This window comes from Typha angustifolia, chromosome 11 (assembly GCF_048772165.1).
Source record: "Typha angustifolia cultivar Huaian chromosome 11, ASM4877216v1, whole genome shotgun sequence".
Taxonomy (NCBI): domain Eukaryota; kingdom Viridiplantae; phylum Streptophyta; class Magnoliopsida; order Poales; family Typhaceae; genus Typha; species Typha angustifolia.
The window spans coordinates 4346371-4364270 of record NC_133249.1 but is presented as its reverse complement, the minus strand read 5'-3'; the positions used below and the strand labels follow the sequence as shown (position 1 = coordinate 4364270).

The 17900-nt window shown below is 34.8% G+C and overlaps 3 protein-coding genes across 5 annotated transcripts; 1 reads left to right on the top strand and 2 right to left on the bottom strand.

Annotated features, from left to right (window-relative positions):
* Positions 1-1257: 1257 nt before the first annotated feature.
* Positions 1258-6609, bottom strand: LOC140771171 (histone H3-like centromeric protein CENH3). Of its 3 annotated transcripts, none has more exons than XM_073112605.1 (7): positions 6021-6609; positions 5838-5878; positions 5711-5756; positions 5455-5585; positions 4850-4924; positions 4229-4304; positions 1258-1673 (listed from the first exon to the last, which is right to left on the bottom strand). In XM_073112605.1, exons 1-7 carry the CDS (start codon positions 6106-6108, stop codon positions 1621-1623), a joined length of 510 nt encoding a protein of 169 aa, XP_072968706.1. In that variant the 5' UTR covers positions 6109-6609; the 3' UTR covers positions 1258-1620. The 3 variants fall into 3 exon arrangements, with proteins under 3 accessions (XP_072968706.1, XP_072968707.1, XP_072968708.1); XM_073112606.1 differs by having other exon boundaries at positions 5455-5579; XM_073112607.1 differs by lacking the exon at positions 4229-4304.
* Positions 6610-6748: 139 nt separating this feature from the next.
* Positions 6749-9768, bottom strand: LOC140771172 (large ribosomal subunit protein eL30). Its single transcript, XM_073112608.1, has 5 exons — positions 9656-9768; positions 9404-9509; positions 7694-7795; positions 7110-7178; positions 6749-7022 (listed from the first exon to the last, which is right to left on the bottom strand). The coding sequence occupies exons 1-5, from the start codon at positions 9674-9676 to the stop codon at positions 6982-6984; spliced, it is 339 nt and encodes a 112-aa protein (XP_072968709.1). The 5' UTR covers positions 9677-9768; the 3' UTR covers positions 6749-6981.
* A 1305-nt stretch (positions 9769-11073) lies between these two features.
* On the top strand, positions 11074-17794 carry LOC140771109 (uncharacterized). The gene is made up of 13 exons (XM_073112510.1): positions 11074-11355; positions 12540-12613; positions 12977-13060; positions 13157-13237; positions 14169-14249; positions 14395-14487; positions 15556-15735; positions 15857-15924; positions 16045-16096; positions 16238-16291; positions 16386-16475; positions 16787-16853; positions 17349-17794. Exons 1-13 carry the CDS (start codon positions 11217-11219, stop codon positions 17438-17440), a joined length of 1155 nt encoding a protein of 384 aa, XP_072968611.1. The 5' UTR covers positions 11074-11216; the 3' UTR covers positions 17441-17794.
* The last annotated feature ends 106 nt before the right edge of the window (positions 17795-17900 follow it).

The following is a 17900-nucleotide window of genomic DNA, read 5'->3' as shown; positions in this document are numbered from 1 at the left end:
TTTAGGACCAGACAAAAACGCTAAACAGTTCAACATTTTTGTCTGGAATAAAATACTGATTAATTTAATATTTTTATTAGGGCTACAGTGAATTAGACTCTATTTGATAAATAAATGAGAGGGCAATCCATTTTGGTAAAAAAGGTTTTAGAATATTGCTAGTTTGGTTTGACCAAAATTGGCTGCGTTTCTTTTTTTTTAAATTTGTACCATTTTGGTATGGTCACTATATTTATTACAAAAGAAGATATGTTTATACTTTGGCTAAACTGTCATGTTATAAATCAATAGTAAAATTGTTGAGTATTTTATCCGTTAAGCGCTAAATATTTTATATGTAAACCGCTAAATTTTTTAGCATTAATGAATAGTAAAACTACCAATTATTTAATAATTAGTTCAACTACATATATTCAATATAAATTGTTGAACAGTCTAAATTCACTACTGACATTTTTGGAAGAATTCTCACCTGAATCATCATCATCATGAATGATATTTTCAAAAAGTTATTTGGGAGGGAGCACCCATTATAATTTGCTTGCCAGACTATAAAGACTATAAAGCATTCAACTGACTGTTGAATGTTTTAATTGCCGCTTCGAAGATGAACTAGCAATGCAGCAGAGTATTCCACACTTCTAACTGGCTGAAATATAGGGTTGACTCTACAAAACAAAACCACCAACAGGTACTATGTAACATCAAGATGTCATGGTACCTCATGGTATACAGGGAACACTTTATTGATCATGAAGCATATATTCTAATAGTAAAATGCCATTGTAGTTCCACAAATTAGTCAGCCAACCAGTCAACATCCATAAATGATCAACGACTCCAAGGAGGATCATTGCCCATCAGAGCTTTAGTAACAAGAAAAGAATCCCTTTAAGCACCCTTTCCACTTTGGACAGCACCAACTAATCTAAAGTTTCACTGCTCCCTTCTTCCCAAAAAGAGGCCCTAGAAATCCTCCAGATAGTGTCAACAATGACTTGCCATCCACATGGCAAACACCAAAGATTCTTTGTCGACGGCGTGCCGAAGCAAATTGTTGCCTGAATCAATAGAGAGTTAACAGATACAAAAGATCAAGCATCACGAGTATACATGCTCATTGAGTGAATTAGCTCCATCTGTGCACATAGCTAAAAAGAACAGGTCTGTTACTTCCAACATGGCATTGTGATGAAACAGATAGGTAAACTGAATTCTTAGCACAGTTATTCATTAAGAAGTGCCTGAAGATACAGATTCACAAAGAAGTAAAAGGATTTTGATATTTCCAAAATGTTAGGTTTTACTGGACAAGCTAAAGTTGCACCAAATGTTGAAAGATTTACATCAGCAGATGATGGTGTAACACAAGCATATCACCTTCTAAGCAGAATCAAATAAAGCCCAAATCAAACAAAGCCCAAAGCTTCCGCCGACAAATATGACACTTCCCTAAAAGAATTGTATGCCAGGACTAACTTAACCTCTTTCTTTGCTAACCTAGAAATGAACCTATTCATAAAAGAACCTACCCTAAAATTCAGAGATGTCAGTGCTAATGTCACAAGCATTCACAAATCACAATGCCAACATGAGAAAGCATGGTTTGCTTTGGCTTGTTCACCACATCCTTTGGCCTCCAATCCGCCTTGCCAGTTGTAAATCCTTTTGCACTGAAACAAAACAAATTTGACATGATGGTGTATAGGAAGCATAAAATAAAGAGGTCAAAATATTGACAACCTCAACATCACATTAAATAGTGTTACGTCTCTGTCATCACATTAGATGAGCTCCTCAAAATCAAGTATTAGAGTAGTTATTTGCAAGAATAAACATAAAGGAAATTAAGAAACTATACAGAAAAGATACATGCCTGCAACCAGTCCAACAATCTAAACATGTCTATTTGAGTACAAGCCAGTATGAAAATTATAGGCAAAGGAATACATAAAATGGAAGAAGAAAACATGACAAGGACTTCAAACATGGACCAAAGCAACATTTCAAGTTTCGGCAAAAACTCCACTAGTTGGTTTAAAGAATTAGGTGATGTTTGGTTCATACATACAAATGATACTTATTCATAAATTAGATCTCCCTTAAATATAATTTACAGCCAAATATTTATTTATCTATATTTTAATCAAATCTTGCATAAAGTAAGTCATGTAACAAGTTATGCACAAAATTTTAGTGAACGGGTGCGATAAAATTATACATATTTGTAAGCAAGATTTTTATTATAGTTAATATACTTACTCACAATTTAATAACTAAACACAAATTCTTATATAAACTTATTTAATGTACTCATTACATTTTACAACCAAACAACAAAATGTGAGAAAAATTATACATATACCTAATTTGCCTTTAAGATGTGCGTATAAAGTTATCATTGAAAAACTATATGAACGAACCAAATGAGGTCTTAGTTTCGAAAAGAATGACTGGTTGAAAAACAGATCTAAAACTAGGATAGGACTAGGTTGCAGAACTAGATTGGCAGTTTAATTCAGTTACGGTCTTGTTTCTGTCAAACTATTTGAAATAAACCAAAGTGTCATTTAGGCTGGTCGAATCAATTGAGTTGCTCAACTAGTTAACAGGTTGTATCTCAAACAAATCTCAGCCCATATGTGACATGTCACTTACCAAAAAAAAAACAATAAGACATTATTCTTACCTCTTTCTGCGTTATTCATAAACAAGTGTCAAATATCTTTCAAACTCAAACCACTCTCCTCAATCTCATAGGGATGAGAGGGCCGGAGTGTAGCTTGATTCCTACCAACCCTAATCAACTGTTATTATGATTCCAAGATTCTCCATATGACCAATTTTGCAAAATATTAATTAGAGGGTTTCACTTAATGTGACAGCTTACCGTGTGCATTCAAGAGATCACGATTCATCTTGGAAATAACCTCTTCAGAAATGAGGCTAAGGTTGCATATATGTTCCACCCCCTTTATTGATTAGAATCTTCACTAGGTGGTCACTCAAGGTGAATCAATTGGAAGGAGAATTATCAACACCCTCAATTTCGTATTCTTTTTCTTAGGTTGATTTGACATATTAACACCAAGAAAGTTCAGTTTAGGTGGCCAGAGCAAGCAATCTACCTATATATCATAGTCGAAGGACAAAGTCTATAAATCTTAGATCCTTTTTAGTATTCTTTGGTGTTAATTCACAAACTTTAAAAAACAGTGATTTTTATATTTTATATTTAACACTCTCCCCCACTTTGGGGATATTTTTATAAGCCTTAAAAAGTGGATTTAATTTAAATAGGTAAAAGTTTTCATATTTTAAACAAATGAACTTGACAAAATTCGAATTGAAAATCTATGATCTAATACCACGTTAACTCATCAACTATTCTAAACACTTAAATTATTAGGTCTTGTTTGCTTTAAGTTTAGGAACCCCTTTGAACTGGTTTAGTAACCAACATTTTTTTTTATCTCTTTTATATCTAACCAAGTTCATTCTTCAAAAAATCAAAACTAAGAAATGAGACAAACTGATCAAGTCCGAGGCTTAGCCTCGAACCAAACAAGGCTTTAGAGAACAGTAATTTTTATATTTTATATTTAACAAGTATGATCTTCTAAAATCCAATTCAAAGTTTTAGACCAACTACCCATGTTAAACTACTAGAGAGCGTCTCTTGGTGTGCCAATGAGCCATGGTAGCTCAAATTTGCACACTTGCATCATGTGCACAGGGAATCTCAAGCATCTTCACAACCAATTGATAAAAGTAAATAAACAGCTTCTAGCTCATATTAGAGTATACATACATTATTGTACACTTTCTAAGAGGTTGTATATATAGTTCCACATTTCCACTTGCACTTCACATATCTAACGTACCACTATCTCAAAGGTCAATTAATCAAATAAAGAAACTGAACCAGTAAAATGTGTTCACTAAGAAATAAGGATCTTTGTAGACTTTTTGAAATTAAACTAGGATGCATTACCTATACAACTTCAAGTTTGACAATTTCCTTTGTGAAGATAGTTGCCAGTTTGTGAACTTAAGCATTATCAACTGATTAATTGATGTAAACGATCGTGAGCGATTTGAAAAGCATTCACGCATTAGAAACAAAAAAGTAATTTATCGTATGCATTAAATGATCGATAATACATCTGCGAAAGAAGAGAAAAATAAAAACTGAAAAGAGCAACCTATGTCGGTATTCCGAACTTACTAAGCGTAACACGTTTAGCATGAATTGTACATAGATAAGCATCTTCAAACAATTCTTGCATATGACACTCTGTTGCCTGCAAAAATGAAAACAATGAAAAGGTGCACAAGGAAAAGTTTGACGAATAATTCCTCGTAAGTCTGAATTGAACTATAGAATAACCTTTACTGTGAAAGACCATCCTTGTTATGGTTGTGATACTATGTCCAAAAGAGAGATATTTTGTATCAAGAATTTAATATAGATAAGCTCATGATGCACATATCTCACTATCCCAAAGGTAATATATAAAAACAGAAATGAAAAATTCACAATAATACTGTGTTAGATGAACCCTACTATCGTATATGACAAAAGGGCATATACATGCACAAGTTCCTTTGTCTATCGAACCTAGGAAGGCGTGAAACCTTAACCCTGTCACTAGGTAGGTTCTTCCTATGATTTGAATCCTAATCAGTAAGAATGTCATGATACTTCACTGCCCTGTCACACCACGCCCTCACTACACAATATAAGTTAGCATTCTCATATACTTCAGGCTACATGTTTTCAACTTAAACTTATATATCTAACATATGGGAGAAAAGAAAAGAAGAGGAAAATATAAAGCCAAATAACCTCTTGCATTGCTACTAGAGCTTCACCGGTCCACCGTGAGACTTCCCTTGAATAGAAGCTTGTAATCTCCTTTACCTAAAATTAAAAGAAAAAATTGGAATTTCAGATAAAAGTGCATATGCTAATTGCTAAGATACACCAAAATTTATCCTTTAGGAAAGCCAAAGAGAAAGAGAAAGTCAGAAGGGAAAAGGAAGATATCTTTTTTCTGTACAACCCACAAAACCAACTATTTATGACTATACCCTTCTAAATTCGATACTTGTAAGTATACCCCTCAAAACCCTTTTTTGGCATGGTTAGTACTTACCCATATTCATATTTTAAAGATCAAATGGTCCAGGTTTTTAACTAGTTAACAAAGTGCAATTTGGGAGGCATCGACCCAAAAACAAAGGTTCTGTGGGGTATACTCATACCTACAAAGAAGAGATTTTAGAAGGGAAACATGCCAACAATAAAAATAATCCGGAAAAGGAATAGAGAATCCAAAATTTTACTTTCGCAGCTCCATTCTCATTATACAAGGACTAAAAACTAAAAATACGTGCAACTCCAACAGCATATCATTAACTACGAACTCGAGGATGGACGATGATACTAACAATTCTGACAAAAGGCGCAAATGGCAGCACCAGCTTGCACGATTTCTGCAGCTTCCTTATCTCACGAAGCGCCACGGTGCCCGACTTGAACCGGTAACGGCGGGATCCCTTTTGGTTCGGCGTCCCTGCGTCTAGAAATCACTCGTCAATTCCCCGGAAAGAAAAAAAAATAAAAAGGAAAAAGGAAAAAGAACAATAACAATAACCCAATTTCCAGACGTAGATAAATTGCAAGAAGAAATCATAAAAACTAGACCTTTAGCGGCACCGGTTCCGCCGGGGCTCGCTACCTGCTCGCTGCCCTGCAATCTCGTCCCATATATATCCGATCAAAACCCAATACAATACGGAATAAGGTTAAATGAGGGGAAATGGGGCCTCACGGTGGTGGCTCGTGATGGGGTAGCCGAGGCGCTCGCTTCACCTGCAAAGATAGATTTGAGAGCTAGGGTTTTAAAGATTTGAGAGCTAGGGTTTTAGTGAATTGAGAGGGCAGAGCAGAGAGAGAAAGGATAGAGAGAGAGAGAGTAGAGAGGGAGAGAGGGAGAGAGAGATAAAGAGAAGACCTTTTTGGGGTTGAGAGGATTGGTTCCATTGGAGCCTTCTCTTGGAGCGGGAAGAGGGTCTGTTCGAGAAGTGCTTCGCCCGCGCCATGGAACGACGAAAGAGGTGGTAGGAAGGGGGGAAATGGAGAAGGCGCTCTGTAGCTCCTACTAACTTTTTAAAACAAATATATATTTTTAGGTTAATTTACAATTTACCCCGTATGATTTTATTTTAGTTTGCTTTGGTATAATAATTATTTTTTTCATCCTATTTTGACCGATATAAAAGTCAATTTTAAAAACTTGTGTTTGAGAACAAATTATAGAGGATTAAATAAATTTTTCAACACATTAAAATAATACTAATTGACAAAAATATAATAAATATATGCATCTATTTAATATATATGTTATATTTTATTATCTGAAATCTAGTTAGCATTCTTTAAATATTATTATCTACAATTTTGTTTATAATAAAAAAAATTAATTAATCAAATATAATAAAAGGGTAATTATTACAATTTGTTTCAAATTAAAAAAAAATTAAAGTATTTAATTAAGAATACATTCAGATTGGTGTAATTGGCAAAACCACACAGTAGTGAGGTACAATCCTTTTTGTTCTTTGGGGCGTTCCAGAGATTATGGAAATTTTGGAGACCAGGTGGAAAGTATATTAACCTTGACCTAACAAAAGAATTTTAGGAGCTTAGTTTCTTAAACGCCAATTTACTTTCTTGAGATGATTTTATGAATCCCTACAGATTAAAATATGTTAAAATGACATAATGATTTTAACACAAATTGTTGCAACCACAGATTAAAATCTCCAACACAGGGTGTTGTTCTAATTCTAAGCAGTTAACTCCATGTCAAAATTCCAGTGCTAAAGATAATAAATAAACGACCATTTGCCATGCAGGCAGATGTATGATTGGATTCCCTACAGCAGCACCACAAGCTACGATTCCTTTGTCTCTCACTGATCACCAGGGATGCTCTTGATGATGTCCGAGTCACCTGAGCCGATCATTCGACATTAAAATGTTGACCTCAGGAAAAAAGAAATTGATGAGCAAAGAGAGGAGGGGGGGCAGGTGAACAAACCAGGATCAATAATGCTGAGGCAGCAGACACGAAAATATTTGCCGCAAGCAGTTCCAAGATCAACATTGTCTGTGCAACATCAGCAAATTATGAGAAAATGGTAACTGTTACACCTTTGACAAATAGATCACATCTATCTAAAAATATAAGACTCTAGAGGTAAGAAACATGATGCCCATTTTAAGTGAACCTCCTAGGAAAGAAAATAAGACCATCAAGAATACTAGGATTTTCTTAAAAAGAAATACGCAAGAGAAATGATCAAGACTTTCATGTAACTCTATATCACTTGCATCACACTCTCATGTTCCCAGAGATATGACAGATTACCAAGGGAATAGATGGTCTCTCTAAATTGGGCATCAATTATTACTATTATCTGAATACATGTATTTATATTTTTGAAAATAGAAGATTTATTCCTCAGAAGAAGATCTGGAATCTATCTGATGAAGAAATTATTAATAAAAACCTTTACAAATTGAATCTGTAAAGAGGATCAATTAAATACGTTTATAGTACTAGAACAATTAGCAATATCAGTGGATGGGCATCAGAATGAGCAAGGAGAGAATTGCACTTACTTCCGTTGAAGTGATGCACTCCAACCTTCGCCAACATAGCATAGTACTCAATCTCAGATTTTCGGAGTGGAGGGCAGTTGTTTGCAATTATTATCAACTTACCTGGAAACACAGAACATGATTTTAGTTATCAACAAAGTTAAGACTCAAAGTGAAAATCTTATTTTAAGGCTTACAACAGTATATAAATATGTGCCAACGACAAGTATACTGATGCTATGTAGTCCATCAAATTGCATGACAGTGAAACACCTAAAAGATAATAATGTTTAAAAAATAAACCAAGAAAAATATGACAAATATCACAGAAGTTCTCTAATCATAAGAGACACCTACAGTAGGATCTATTTGGAAGTGTGAACAAAAAATCCAAAACTATCTTCTTTGCTTGGAGTGTGTGTTTAATGGGATAAGGTAAAAGGAATTCACTAACATAATCCCTGATCATAAATATCAAGATTTTTAGGGATAAGAAATAACATATGTCAATGTTGGCAATCAAATCATAAAATTTGAAGATTGGGCATGGCTAACCAGCCCCATCATCTTTACTTTCTGAGTTCCTTCCCCTCTCTTTTCCTTGAATGGATGCACTTGTGTGAGAATATCCCAGGAAAAACAAAATTAACTATCCAAATAGGCTATAAGTCTTGACAAAATCCCAATTAAGTAGTGAGTAAAGAATGATGCAAACATTCAAGAGATCCATTTAGAGACCACTGAAGTGTCCAGAGCATAGTAGGGATCTAAAACTGCCATGGCACCACAATGGCATATTTGTTTTTCAGGGACAGTAGTTCCCCAAATCCACCATAGATGCTCTTTGTAGAAGAAAAACACCAGAAGAGTAGCAAGAAGATCAGATACAAACGAACTCGGTCATGTAATGTACAGCACTATGCATAAACTGCAATTTGTATGTCAACTCAAATCAGATGACTAGTGGTAAAATAAAACTTTCTGCTGCTCCTGACTATTCGGTCACACTTGTCTCTTGAGAAAAGATGGATACCATTTATGGAGCCTAATCAGATTCTTATATGATATAAAGCAGCTATGTCAAGTTCAAAAGTCAGTGTATAACTACAATTTCATTGGTTCCTTTCTATGAACCAATTTCAATGCAACAATATCAGCTTCAATGCAATTGTTATTGGAATGACACTAAACCTTACCAGAACTATGTCAAGCTAAAAGCATCCAAGTAGTTATATGGCTAATACAAAAGCATCCAACTAGTTATATGGTTAAGACTGGCAAACATGGAGAAAATGAAAAGAAATCATGTTTCACTTTATCATAAATAAATAAAAACAAACTCACATTTAGATACACTAGGTACAGGATTTTCTATACAGACGCACATAAATGCTACTAATCAACTACGTCTAAACTTGAAATAAACTTTTGTTTATCCAAAACTAAAGATAATGGATGAGTACGACAAATTTTGAGTGATTCAACACAGATCTCAATGAAACAGAAATACAACCAAGTAAAGAATGATTTCATAGGTGAACTTGAGCATATTTCTGTAAAATATTAGTATAAAATCGAAATATCAAAACATACATAAAATTCTGTCTTCGATAGAGCATATATAATAAACTCACAGCCAATTTGAACAGAGTTACCGTTATAGATCTGGCATCTACATTTTAAGACCTAGAGAGAACAAAACAAGAAGAAGATATTGATTCAAGGTGATACCTTTAGAGCTACGAAGAGATCTAAGCACCGTCTTGTACCCGAGTGTATACTTTCCACTCTTCATCACGAGGGCGAGCCTATTGTTAATGCTCTCATTGCTCTTCTTCTGCGAATCGATAAAAAAGAGACCACAAAAAAAATATCAACTAAAAGATCCCCCAAAAAAGAAGGAAATATAATCCCCGGCTCCGTGCTCCAAGGAAGAAGAGGGAATCTAAATTGAAATATTGATTGGCGATGATGTAAAGATACCGTCTTCTTCGTAGGTGCCATCGGAGCGGCTCCAATGAGGAGAGAGGGCAACCAAAGAGATCTCGCAGTCGGAAAACCCTAGAAGGGTTCTAGCGTGGAGGTATTAAGATGAGCACCACCAAAAAAAAAAAAAAAAAGTCCTAAATTTACGTAATTGCCACCGAACTCGGGCTATGTGGGGCTCCGGGCTCGGTTCGGGCCCTGGTCGAGCCTGACCTAATTCAAATTGATTAAATACCACCATAGCAATCCACAAATTTTGAAATTAGTTCCAGCTATAGAATTGTGCTGCAATTGAATATAAACTTTGAATCCAGCCTACTCCGGGTGGCCTTCATTTTTGTTTTGTTAACAATTATTTTATTCCTTAGGTTTTCGTTGCCCGTATTTTTGAAAAAGCAACGATTGCTCTCTATCATGCTCTCGCTTTGCTAGTATCTCCTTTCTCTTACTCTGTCCAAAAATTTAGTGGCTTGTGTTAATATCTACTTTTTTTAGGTCTATTATGATGTTTGGTGTTGCCCATGTTGGCCAAGCAGGAGTCTTAATTTTAGGATGGTTGCCGTATTTTTTTATATTCTTTTGTAATATTATTTTGTGCTATGCCGGATACTATGCTCCTCCCATAGGTTAGTCTATTTGTAAAACGGTCGCTGCCCTATTTTTCTTTAATATTCGATGTATCAAGTTGTATTGTACCAAATTGAATGGAACCATTGATTTAGGAATTTTTTCTCAAGAAAAAAAAACTAATCCAAATGTTTAAGCTTGCGGAGAAGAAAAATGAGTCAAATAAAATTTGATATAATTTGGTTTTGTATTTGAGTCAAGCTCACATCATTTTGTTCCAATTTGAAAACTTATTTTGAGCACATTTCAATCAAGCTGAGCTCTGATCTAAAAGAATTGTGTACTTTCAACCGTTACTTTTTTCTATCATGTTTAGCTAATTTATTGTTCATAAAAAGTTAACACTAATTTAAAATTTAGATAATAAAGATATAACAAATATATTAAATGTATGTATATTTTTGTGATATATTTATCGTCTAAAATTTAATTAGTACTATTTTTAATCAGTAAAAAAAAAAACTTATCCAATTAGGATTTTAAAATGAATTTAGGCCTAGTCATCCAGATTAAAATATAATTTCTCCGTATATATATATATATATATATATAACTTGCTGGGGGCATTTTGGTCACAAATTAATCTAGAAGGTTCGGCAATAATTTTGTTTTCCTCTATCTCTTTTTGCAGTTAACTCCCTCATAATTTCCATAAGTGCAATAAAGCCTTCTTCCGATTTTTTTTTTCAATAAACACCACGTGCAATATTAATTTGCAAATTCGCCCCCGTAATTCGCTGGGGACCTTTCTATTTATGAATTATTAGACGGTGGTCAAAATCAGGAGTCTTGTTTTAAGCTTTGACGACTCCACCGGTGAGACCGGAGAGGAAAAGAAGAGCTCTGGTCGGAGGAGACGAAGAGCGGAGACAAAGCCCTAGGTTTCTTCCGCGGCATTCGGATTTCTAGGGCTTCGATTCTAGCGCAGAAGATGGAAATCCTCAACAAGCTCAAGAATCTGGACGCTTACCCGAAGATCAACGAGGATTTCTATAGCAGGACGCTCTCTGGCGGCATCGTCACCGTCGTCTCCGCCGTAATTATGCTATTCCTCTTCATCTCCGAGACCAGTAAGCGACCTTTCGGTTTTCGATTGTGGTTATCTGTTATCTGATCGAATATGACTAGCTATGCGGATGGTTTAATTCAAGTGCATCGGGTTCTCTTAAAAATTGTATTTTGAGTTATTTTTGTATGTTTAGTTGCTTAAGCTTGTAGTTCTCTGTCGTGGCTTCCTGTAAGATTTGGTTTTGAATCGTTTTTCAAATGGTTAGGTTGCTCGATGCAAGTGTGCTTTCTATTGCAATATTGCTTCTTCTTTTTCCCACCTTTCTGTTTTTATATATATTCAGAAGCCCTGTCCTTGATCATAGAAACTATTAGTTCATCGATCTATGCTCTGATAGGTCAGTTTGGTAGTTAAAAACAGAAATATTTATTTTTGGGATGCACCTGTCCTTTTGTCTTGAATTGGTCATATGTTTTTTCTGGTGGGAAATAATATTAGTTTTTCTCTTATCGCACATGCATTTGATAAAGGTCCTCATCTTAATATCATTGATAAATTTCTATTCCAAGCTCTAGCACTACTTTTATTGATTTTTATAGGATTGCTTATGTGATGTATCAACCAATTGAAAGACTTATGTATCAAGTGATTGTAGGGAAAAAAAAGGAGAATTGGGAACTATTCTAGCAAGTTTGCTTGCAAAAATGTGAGGATAAACATTGCAGCAATTATGGCAGAGGGGTTGATTTTGGGTAGTTGACATGTGAATTGAGTTAGATAGTTTTGATGGTTACTAGACTTGTGTTTTGGTAGTCGACATGTAATGAAAATTGGATAGTGTCGATGGGCAAATTGTTTGAAGGGCCTTGTTTTAGCAATTTTTATGTGGATCACAGGGCATTTATATTGACAAACAGTACATTTAGAGTTGCAAAATAAAAAGAAAGACCTAGATAGTGAAGGATGTGATCCAATTGAATGATTGGAAAATTTAGTGAAAGATTGGAATAACCAGGTTTTGTGCTGTATGTCTTTTGACATTCATTTGTATACCTGTATGTTTGGCTTGCTCTACTCAGGTAACCTATGCACTATGTAACTTGCTAATTTTCTCTCTTGTGCTCAAATTTATTTCACATTGTATTCTTTTCAGCTGAATTGTATAAATGACTCAACAAAGTCTTATATATCTATATCTAATTTATGGATCTAAGCATCATTTGCATGTAATCTTATTTCTTGCAGGACTATACTTTTATTCAGCAACTGAGACTAAGTTGATAGTAGATACGTCAAGAGGGGAAAGATTACGAGTCAATGTTAGTATCCAACATTCTTTTGGAGTTATTAGCTTCGAGTTCATTACACTGCAAAGACTTTTGTATTGTCCAAGGAAATATATTTGGTTTTCCAAACCATTACAGACATACAAGATTCATCATTTTTCATATGTTTGAATTATTTTGGTCAGGATGATTATTTTTAATTTTAAACAATACTTTGATGATGATTTCACTTGCTTTGTAAATCCTGTGTGTACATTGAAAATGCTATTGCAAGGGGGATAAACGGTCCACTGTTTATTGAAGGACGTGTATATTATAAATAGGCTTATACTGGAACCTTAGAGAAATATTAGATCATCTAATCAGGAAGTAATAATTATTCTTTTAATTTTGCAGTTTGATATTACTTTTCCAGCTCTTGCTTGTTCTCTTCTAAGTGTTGATACCGTGGATATCAGTGGGGAGCAACATTATGATATAGTATGTCTACCCTTTTATTTTGTTATTTTTAGTGTTTAATTTATTGCAAGATTATTTAAACCATATTCAACATTTGTAACATCTGTTTTCTTCTAGAGGCATGACATCATAAAGAAAAGATTAGATCATCTTGGTAATGTTATTGAGTCCAGGCAAGACGGCATTGGTGCCCGAAAGGTTAGTAGCTTCATCCTTTTGGACTTTTAGATATTATAAGCTTGTGGACTTCAATGTAAGTGTTCTAGTTCATTTTCTGATCTTTCTGTAACCCTCCATTTTTTCATATGCATAATTACTTGAAGCTAGCTTGTTGCTCAAGAGTTATCATTAGGTTCTTTAATGTATTTGATAATTTTAAGCTTTAAATGATTTTGTTTAGCGTAGGATTCAGTTTTCTAGTCTTATGTATACATTATCGGTAGCAACATGTATGATTAGAACAAAGTCAACATAATATCACTCATGTTTGTGTCAAAGTATGTTTCATTACAGAAGTTTGGAGACCCATAATCAGGTTACAACTTACAACAATTTCTAGGTCATACATAGCTTTATCAATGAAACATACTTAGATATATTAGCTAGTTCTTAATGTGTAAATGAAGAGGTTTGCGAGTAATTAGAAGGAATAAAAACATCAACTGTATGGAGCAGAGAAACAAGAAAGAAAAGATATACTAACCTTGAGGGACAGACAATTTCCTGATTTGAGGTCCTCCCTCAAATTCTAAACCAAAATTGAATCAATTCTATGTTGAGAAGAACCTTTATGGCACTTTTATATATTTTTGTGCTGACATTAGGAGGAACTTTGGTCCCAGTTTGAGTCCTCTCGCTCTGTTCACGACGAGGATTGTCGGCATATTTAGTGAGTTTTGACTGAAACTCAAACAAGCATGCTGAGGCTCCTGAAATCTGGTGATTTCTGATCAAAATATACGACCTTAGCTCAACACTTCAGAGCTTCATAGATATGGGAAACATCTTTGGTGTTTATTGAATTATCAATGTACCAATTTACATAATTGTAAATTACACTTATTACTATAAAATGAGATATACTTTACTAGTTTAGGAGAGTAATCCATACTTCCTTATTTATCTATAGATTGAGAGACCTTTACAAAGACACGGGGGAAGACTTGACCATAACGAGACTTATTGTGGTTCATGCTATGGTGCTGAAAAGGTATGCTGCATCTTATGGAATTGATTTCTGTTGAAACCAATACTTGGTGCCTAAGTTTACTTTGTCATACTCTTTTCCCCATCAACTATTGGCACTTTGACTTTCTTTGAAAACTGTATCATTTTCTGCTGATTTTTAAGTGCAGTCAGATGATCATTGTTGTAATTCCTGCGAAGAAGTTCGTGAAGCATATCGGAGTAAAGGATGGGGCATGTCAAATCCAGACTTAATTGACCAGGTATAACTAGTGATGTTGGCCTATTTTAACTTTTGGCTTTTATTGATTTTTAAGAATCATGTTTCCACAAAAATCATAATTGAATTTCTAGGTTTGCTATATCTGGAAGCCTTCATTCCTAATTATGTTCCTAATCAGTTATCTGAATTGAGGTTAACATTCCTTTTGTTACACATTTAACTTACACTTACAGCAAAATCATATAGGCTTTTCACAATTTTGAAATCTCTAATATACTTCTTCTATCTCCTAATAGGAGTTGCTACTGTCATGAAGTTAGTTCTTCATTCTATACAAAATAACTTAGCTTTTGTTTGAATAACTAAATTCTCATAGGAATTTGTAAAAAAGTTAGTTTTGTCAGGAAATTTTGGGTTCATAGGAATGTTTTCCTAACTAACTGTTGGAAACATTTTGAAAGGGAAATTTTCTACGGGAAATAGCTAATTCCTATGGCAAAAAGACTAAACCTGACATTTTATTTTTCCTATTCTTTGAATGAGAGTCTCTCCCTCTCGCCTTCCTCATCTCTTTCCCATCCCACCATGCTCTCCTCTCCTCTCCTCCGCCCACCACCACGTTGTCCTCCTCCACCCACTACTACCATCACCTCCTCCCCCTCAGCCCACCACACTCTCCTCCTTCGCCCACCACCGCCACCTCCTTTTCCTTCTTCCATCTCTCTTCTTCTATCTAGTTTTCCTCTAAAATTTCCTAGAATATCCAAACAAGAAAAATTGAGTCGATCGGAAGGAAAATATTCATGTAGGATCCTTTATTTGCACCTTTTCTCCTATATGTTAAAATTTATCTAGGGAATTTTGCCCTTCTCAAACATTCTGCTGAGTCGATCATCTGACAAGACGACCTCTCGAAGCGGATAATTGAATAACTCATGACATCAGATAGTTTTATCATTTTATGCTGTACTTTCCAACTTTTGTCTCTCTTTGTTAGTTACTTTCCAAGGAAGCTTCATTTTATAAACATGTTTATCTATTGCATTTGTGAATATATGTGCTTTAGGCTGGCCTTGTCTTTCTATCTGATGTTTTACATGTGATTCAGTGCTCAAGAGAGGGTTTCATCAAACAGATCAAGGATGAACACGGGGAAGGATGCAACATCCATGGGTTCTTGGATGTCAGTAAAGTAGCCGGAAATTTCCATTTTGCCCCTGGAAAAAGCTTTCACCAATCGGACATCCATGTGCATGATTTATTAGCCTTCCAAACAGAAAATTATAATGTGAGTAGCATTCCTTACCTTTTTGATTTGTGATTTTTCGGATATATTTGGAGGAGCTTCTATGTAGTTAATTTCTTCTGATAGGGCAGCATATCTAATCTTCGTGACTTGACAATTCCAGGTTACCCACAAAATAAACAAGCTATCTTTTGGAAAGGATTTCCCAGGTGTTGTTAATCCACTTGATAAGTAAGTTGGGCTTATCACCTCAAATTCCAACTAGATATCTGCATTGATGGATATCCATGCTTGTCTTTTTTAGATGTTTGTGTATTCTTAATCATTAAGCAGTTAATATGAAAATTGTAGTGCCCACTGGACACAGCAAGCATCATCTGGGGCATATCAATACTTCATCAAGGTGAGTAATTAATAACTTGATTTCTGTTCTTGTGTTTCTTTTTATATTTTAGTTGTAAATTTCATATGCTCTTATCCTCAAGCGTGAATCTTATTTTCATTATGCCCTTGTAATTAAGGAGTTGTTCTTCATTTTGCTCAGGTTGTCCCGACAATTTACACTGACATAAGAGGACACAAAATTCACTCAAATCAGGTAAAGTTTTTCTTGAGCAGTGCCAGTTATCAATTGTTTGTTCGACACACATTGTGACAGCACATCATATATGTTATTGTGATTCTACTTGCAGTTTTCAGCGACAGAGCATTTCAGAGATGGGAATGTTCATCCCAAACCCCTTCCAGGTGTATTCTTCTTCTATGACTTCTCGCCAATTAAGGTATATATTCGAAGATCATTATAGATGCTCCTTTCAAGTTTCAAAAGAAGAAAAGAAGTCTAAGAATTCTTGTGCTATTGTTGAGTATGGAGAGTGCATCCTTTGCATTAAAACTTGCTGTTTGAACATAAACTGACCTTTGGTTTAAACTTTAAAGAAAAATTCTGTTGCTTTGCCAATATATTTTCATATAGAAGTTCTTAGTTTCCATGCCTGATAAATTCCAGTATACAGTAAGATACCACTTTTGTGATTTTACAAGTCTATCTGTCCGTATTTATTGAAAAGGTTGATTGTTGAATATGTTGCAGGTTATCTTCACAGAAGAAAACAAATCTCTGCTTCACTTCCTGACAAATTTATGTGCTATTGTTGGAGGTTTGACCTATTTCATTTGTCCCTTTTTAATTAGGCTTAATTTCGGCATATCAGAGGCCATCTATTCTTTTACACAGATTCAGATGCATCCAACAATGTTTTGTTTCCCCATTATGAAATTCATCAGATGAACTAGCTTTAGGATTATTCAACCACTTAGAAAATAATGATCAGAGAACCTGAGAAGCCACCAGCCACTATCCCTTAATAGAATGATGTTCTGTCTTAGGTAGTGTCTTTTAATAACAATCTACGCTTTAAGTTTTTTTTTTTTGGCTTAACATGGAAAATAATGATCAGAGAACTTGAGAAGCCACCAGCCACCATCCCTTAGTAGAATGATGTCCTGTCTTAGGTAGCATCTTTTAATGACAATCTATGCTTTTAAGTTTTTTTTTTGGCTTAATATGTATTCATCCTTTGTTTACTGGAAGATACCTTTGCCCACTTGAAAAGTTAAGAACCCTAAATTTTGCTATTCTGTATGATGGCCAGGTGTATTCACAGTTTCTGGGATCATAGATGCCTTTATTTATCATGGACAACAGGCAATCAAGAAGAAAATGGAGCTCGGCAAGTACAGATAGTTGGTTTCAAATGTGATGCTTCCCCACTCTACGTAGGGTTTTTTTCTTGAAAGAGAAGGATCAGGAGAGCAGAGTGAAACGATGCAACTTCTGGTGAAACAATGAGTAAAGGAAGACTTTCTGGTGGCTAGCCACCACTTGTAACATTAGAATATAAATGCGTTTCCTTTCAATGCGTTTTTGTTCTATCGGTATAAATTAATACTATTTGTTAATGGATTAGGGCACATGATGCTATTTTTTTTCAGGGAAACAGCTGTGGTAATGTTGGATTGTTCACTTCATTCTTCTCCCAGCTGACAGTTTAAGGATTTCTGTTACAATCTTGGGAGATTATCATTCTTATTGTTTGTTCATTTTAAGCTCAAAGCATTGATGTGTACCGCTAGACAGTTTAAGGCTTTCTATTACAATCTTGGGAAATTAATTATTGTTTGTTCATTTTAAGCTCAAAGTATCA

Coding starts and splice junctions, on each gene's coding strand:
- LOC140771109 (XM_073112510.1), top strand. CDS start 11,217: ATGGAAATCCTCAACAAGCTCAAGAATCTGGACGCTTACCCGAAGATC. Junction 11,356..12,539: donor CCTCTTCATCTCCGAGACCA/GTAAGCGACCTT, acceptor TATTTCTTGCAG/GACTATACTTTTATTCAGCA. Junction 13,061..13,156: donor GGGAGCAACATTATGATATA/GTATGTCTACCC, acceptor GTTTTCTTCTAG/AGGCATGACATCATAAAGAA.
- LOC140771171 (XM_073112605.1), bottom strand. CDS start 6,108: ATGGCGCGGGCGAAGCACTTCTCGAACAGACCCTCTTCCCGCTCCAAG. Junction 4,925..5,454: donor TTGCGCCTTTTGTCAGAATT/GTTAGTATCATC, acceptor TTTTAATTTTAG/GTAAAGGAGATTACAAGCTT. Junction 1,674..4,228: donor TGCTAAACGTGTTACGCTTA/GTAAGTTCGGAA, acceptor GTTTTGTTTCAG/TGCAAAAGGATTTACAACTG.
- LOC140771172 (XM_073112608.1), bottom strand. CDS start 9,676: ATGGCACCTACGAAGAAGACG. Junction 7,796..9,403: donor ATCTCTTCGTAGCTCTAAAG/GTATCACCTTGA, acceptor CTGTGTTTCCAG/GTAAGTTGATAATAATTGCA. Junction 7,023..7,109: donor CCTCAGCATTATTGATCCTG/GTTTGTTCACCT, acceptor TGATCGGCTCAG/GTGACTCGGACATCATCAAG.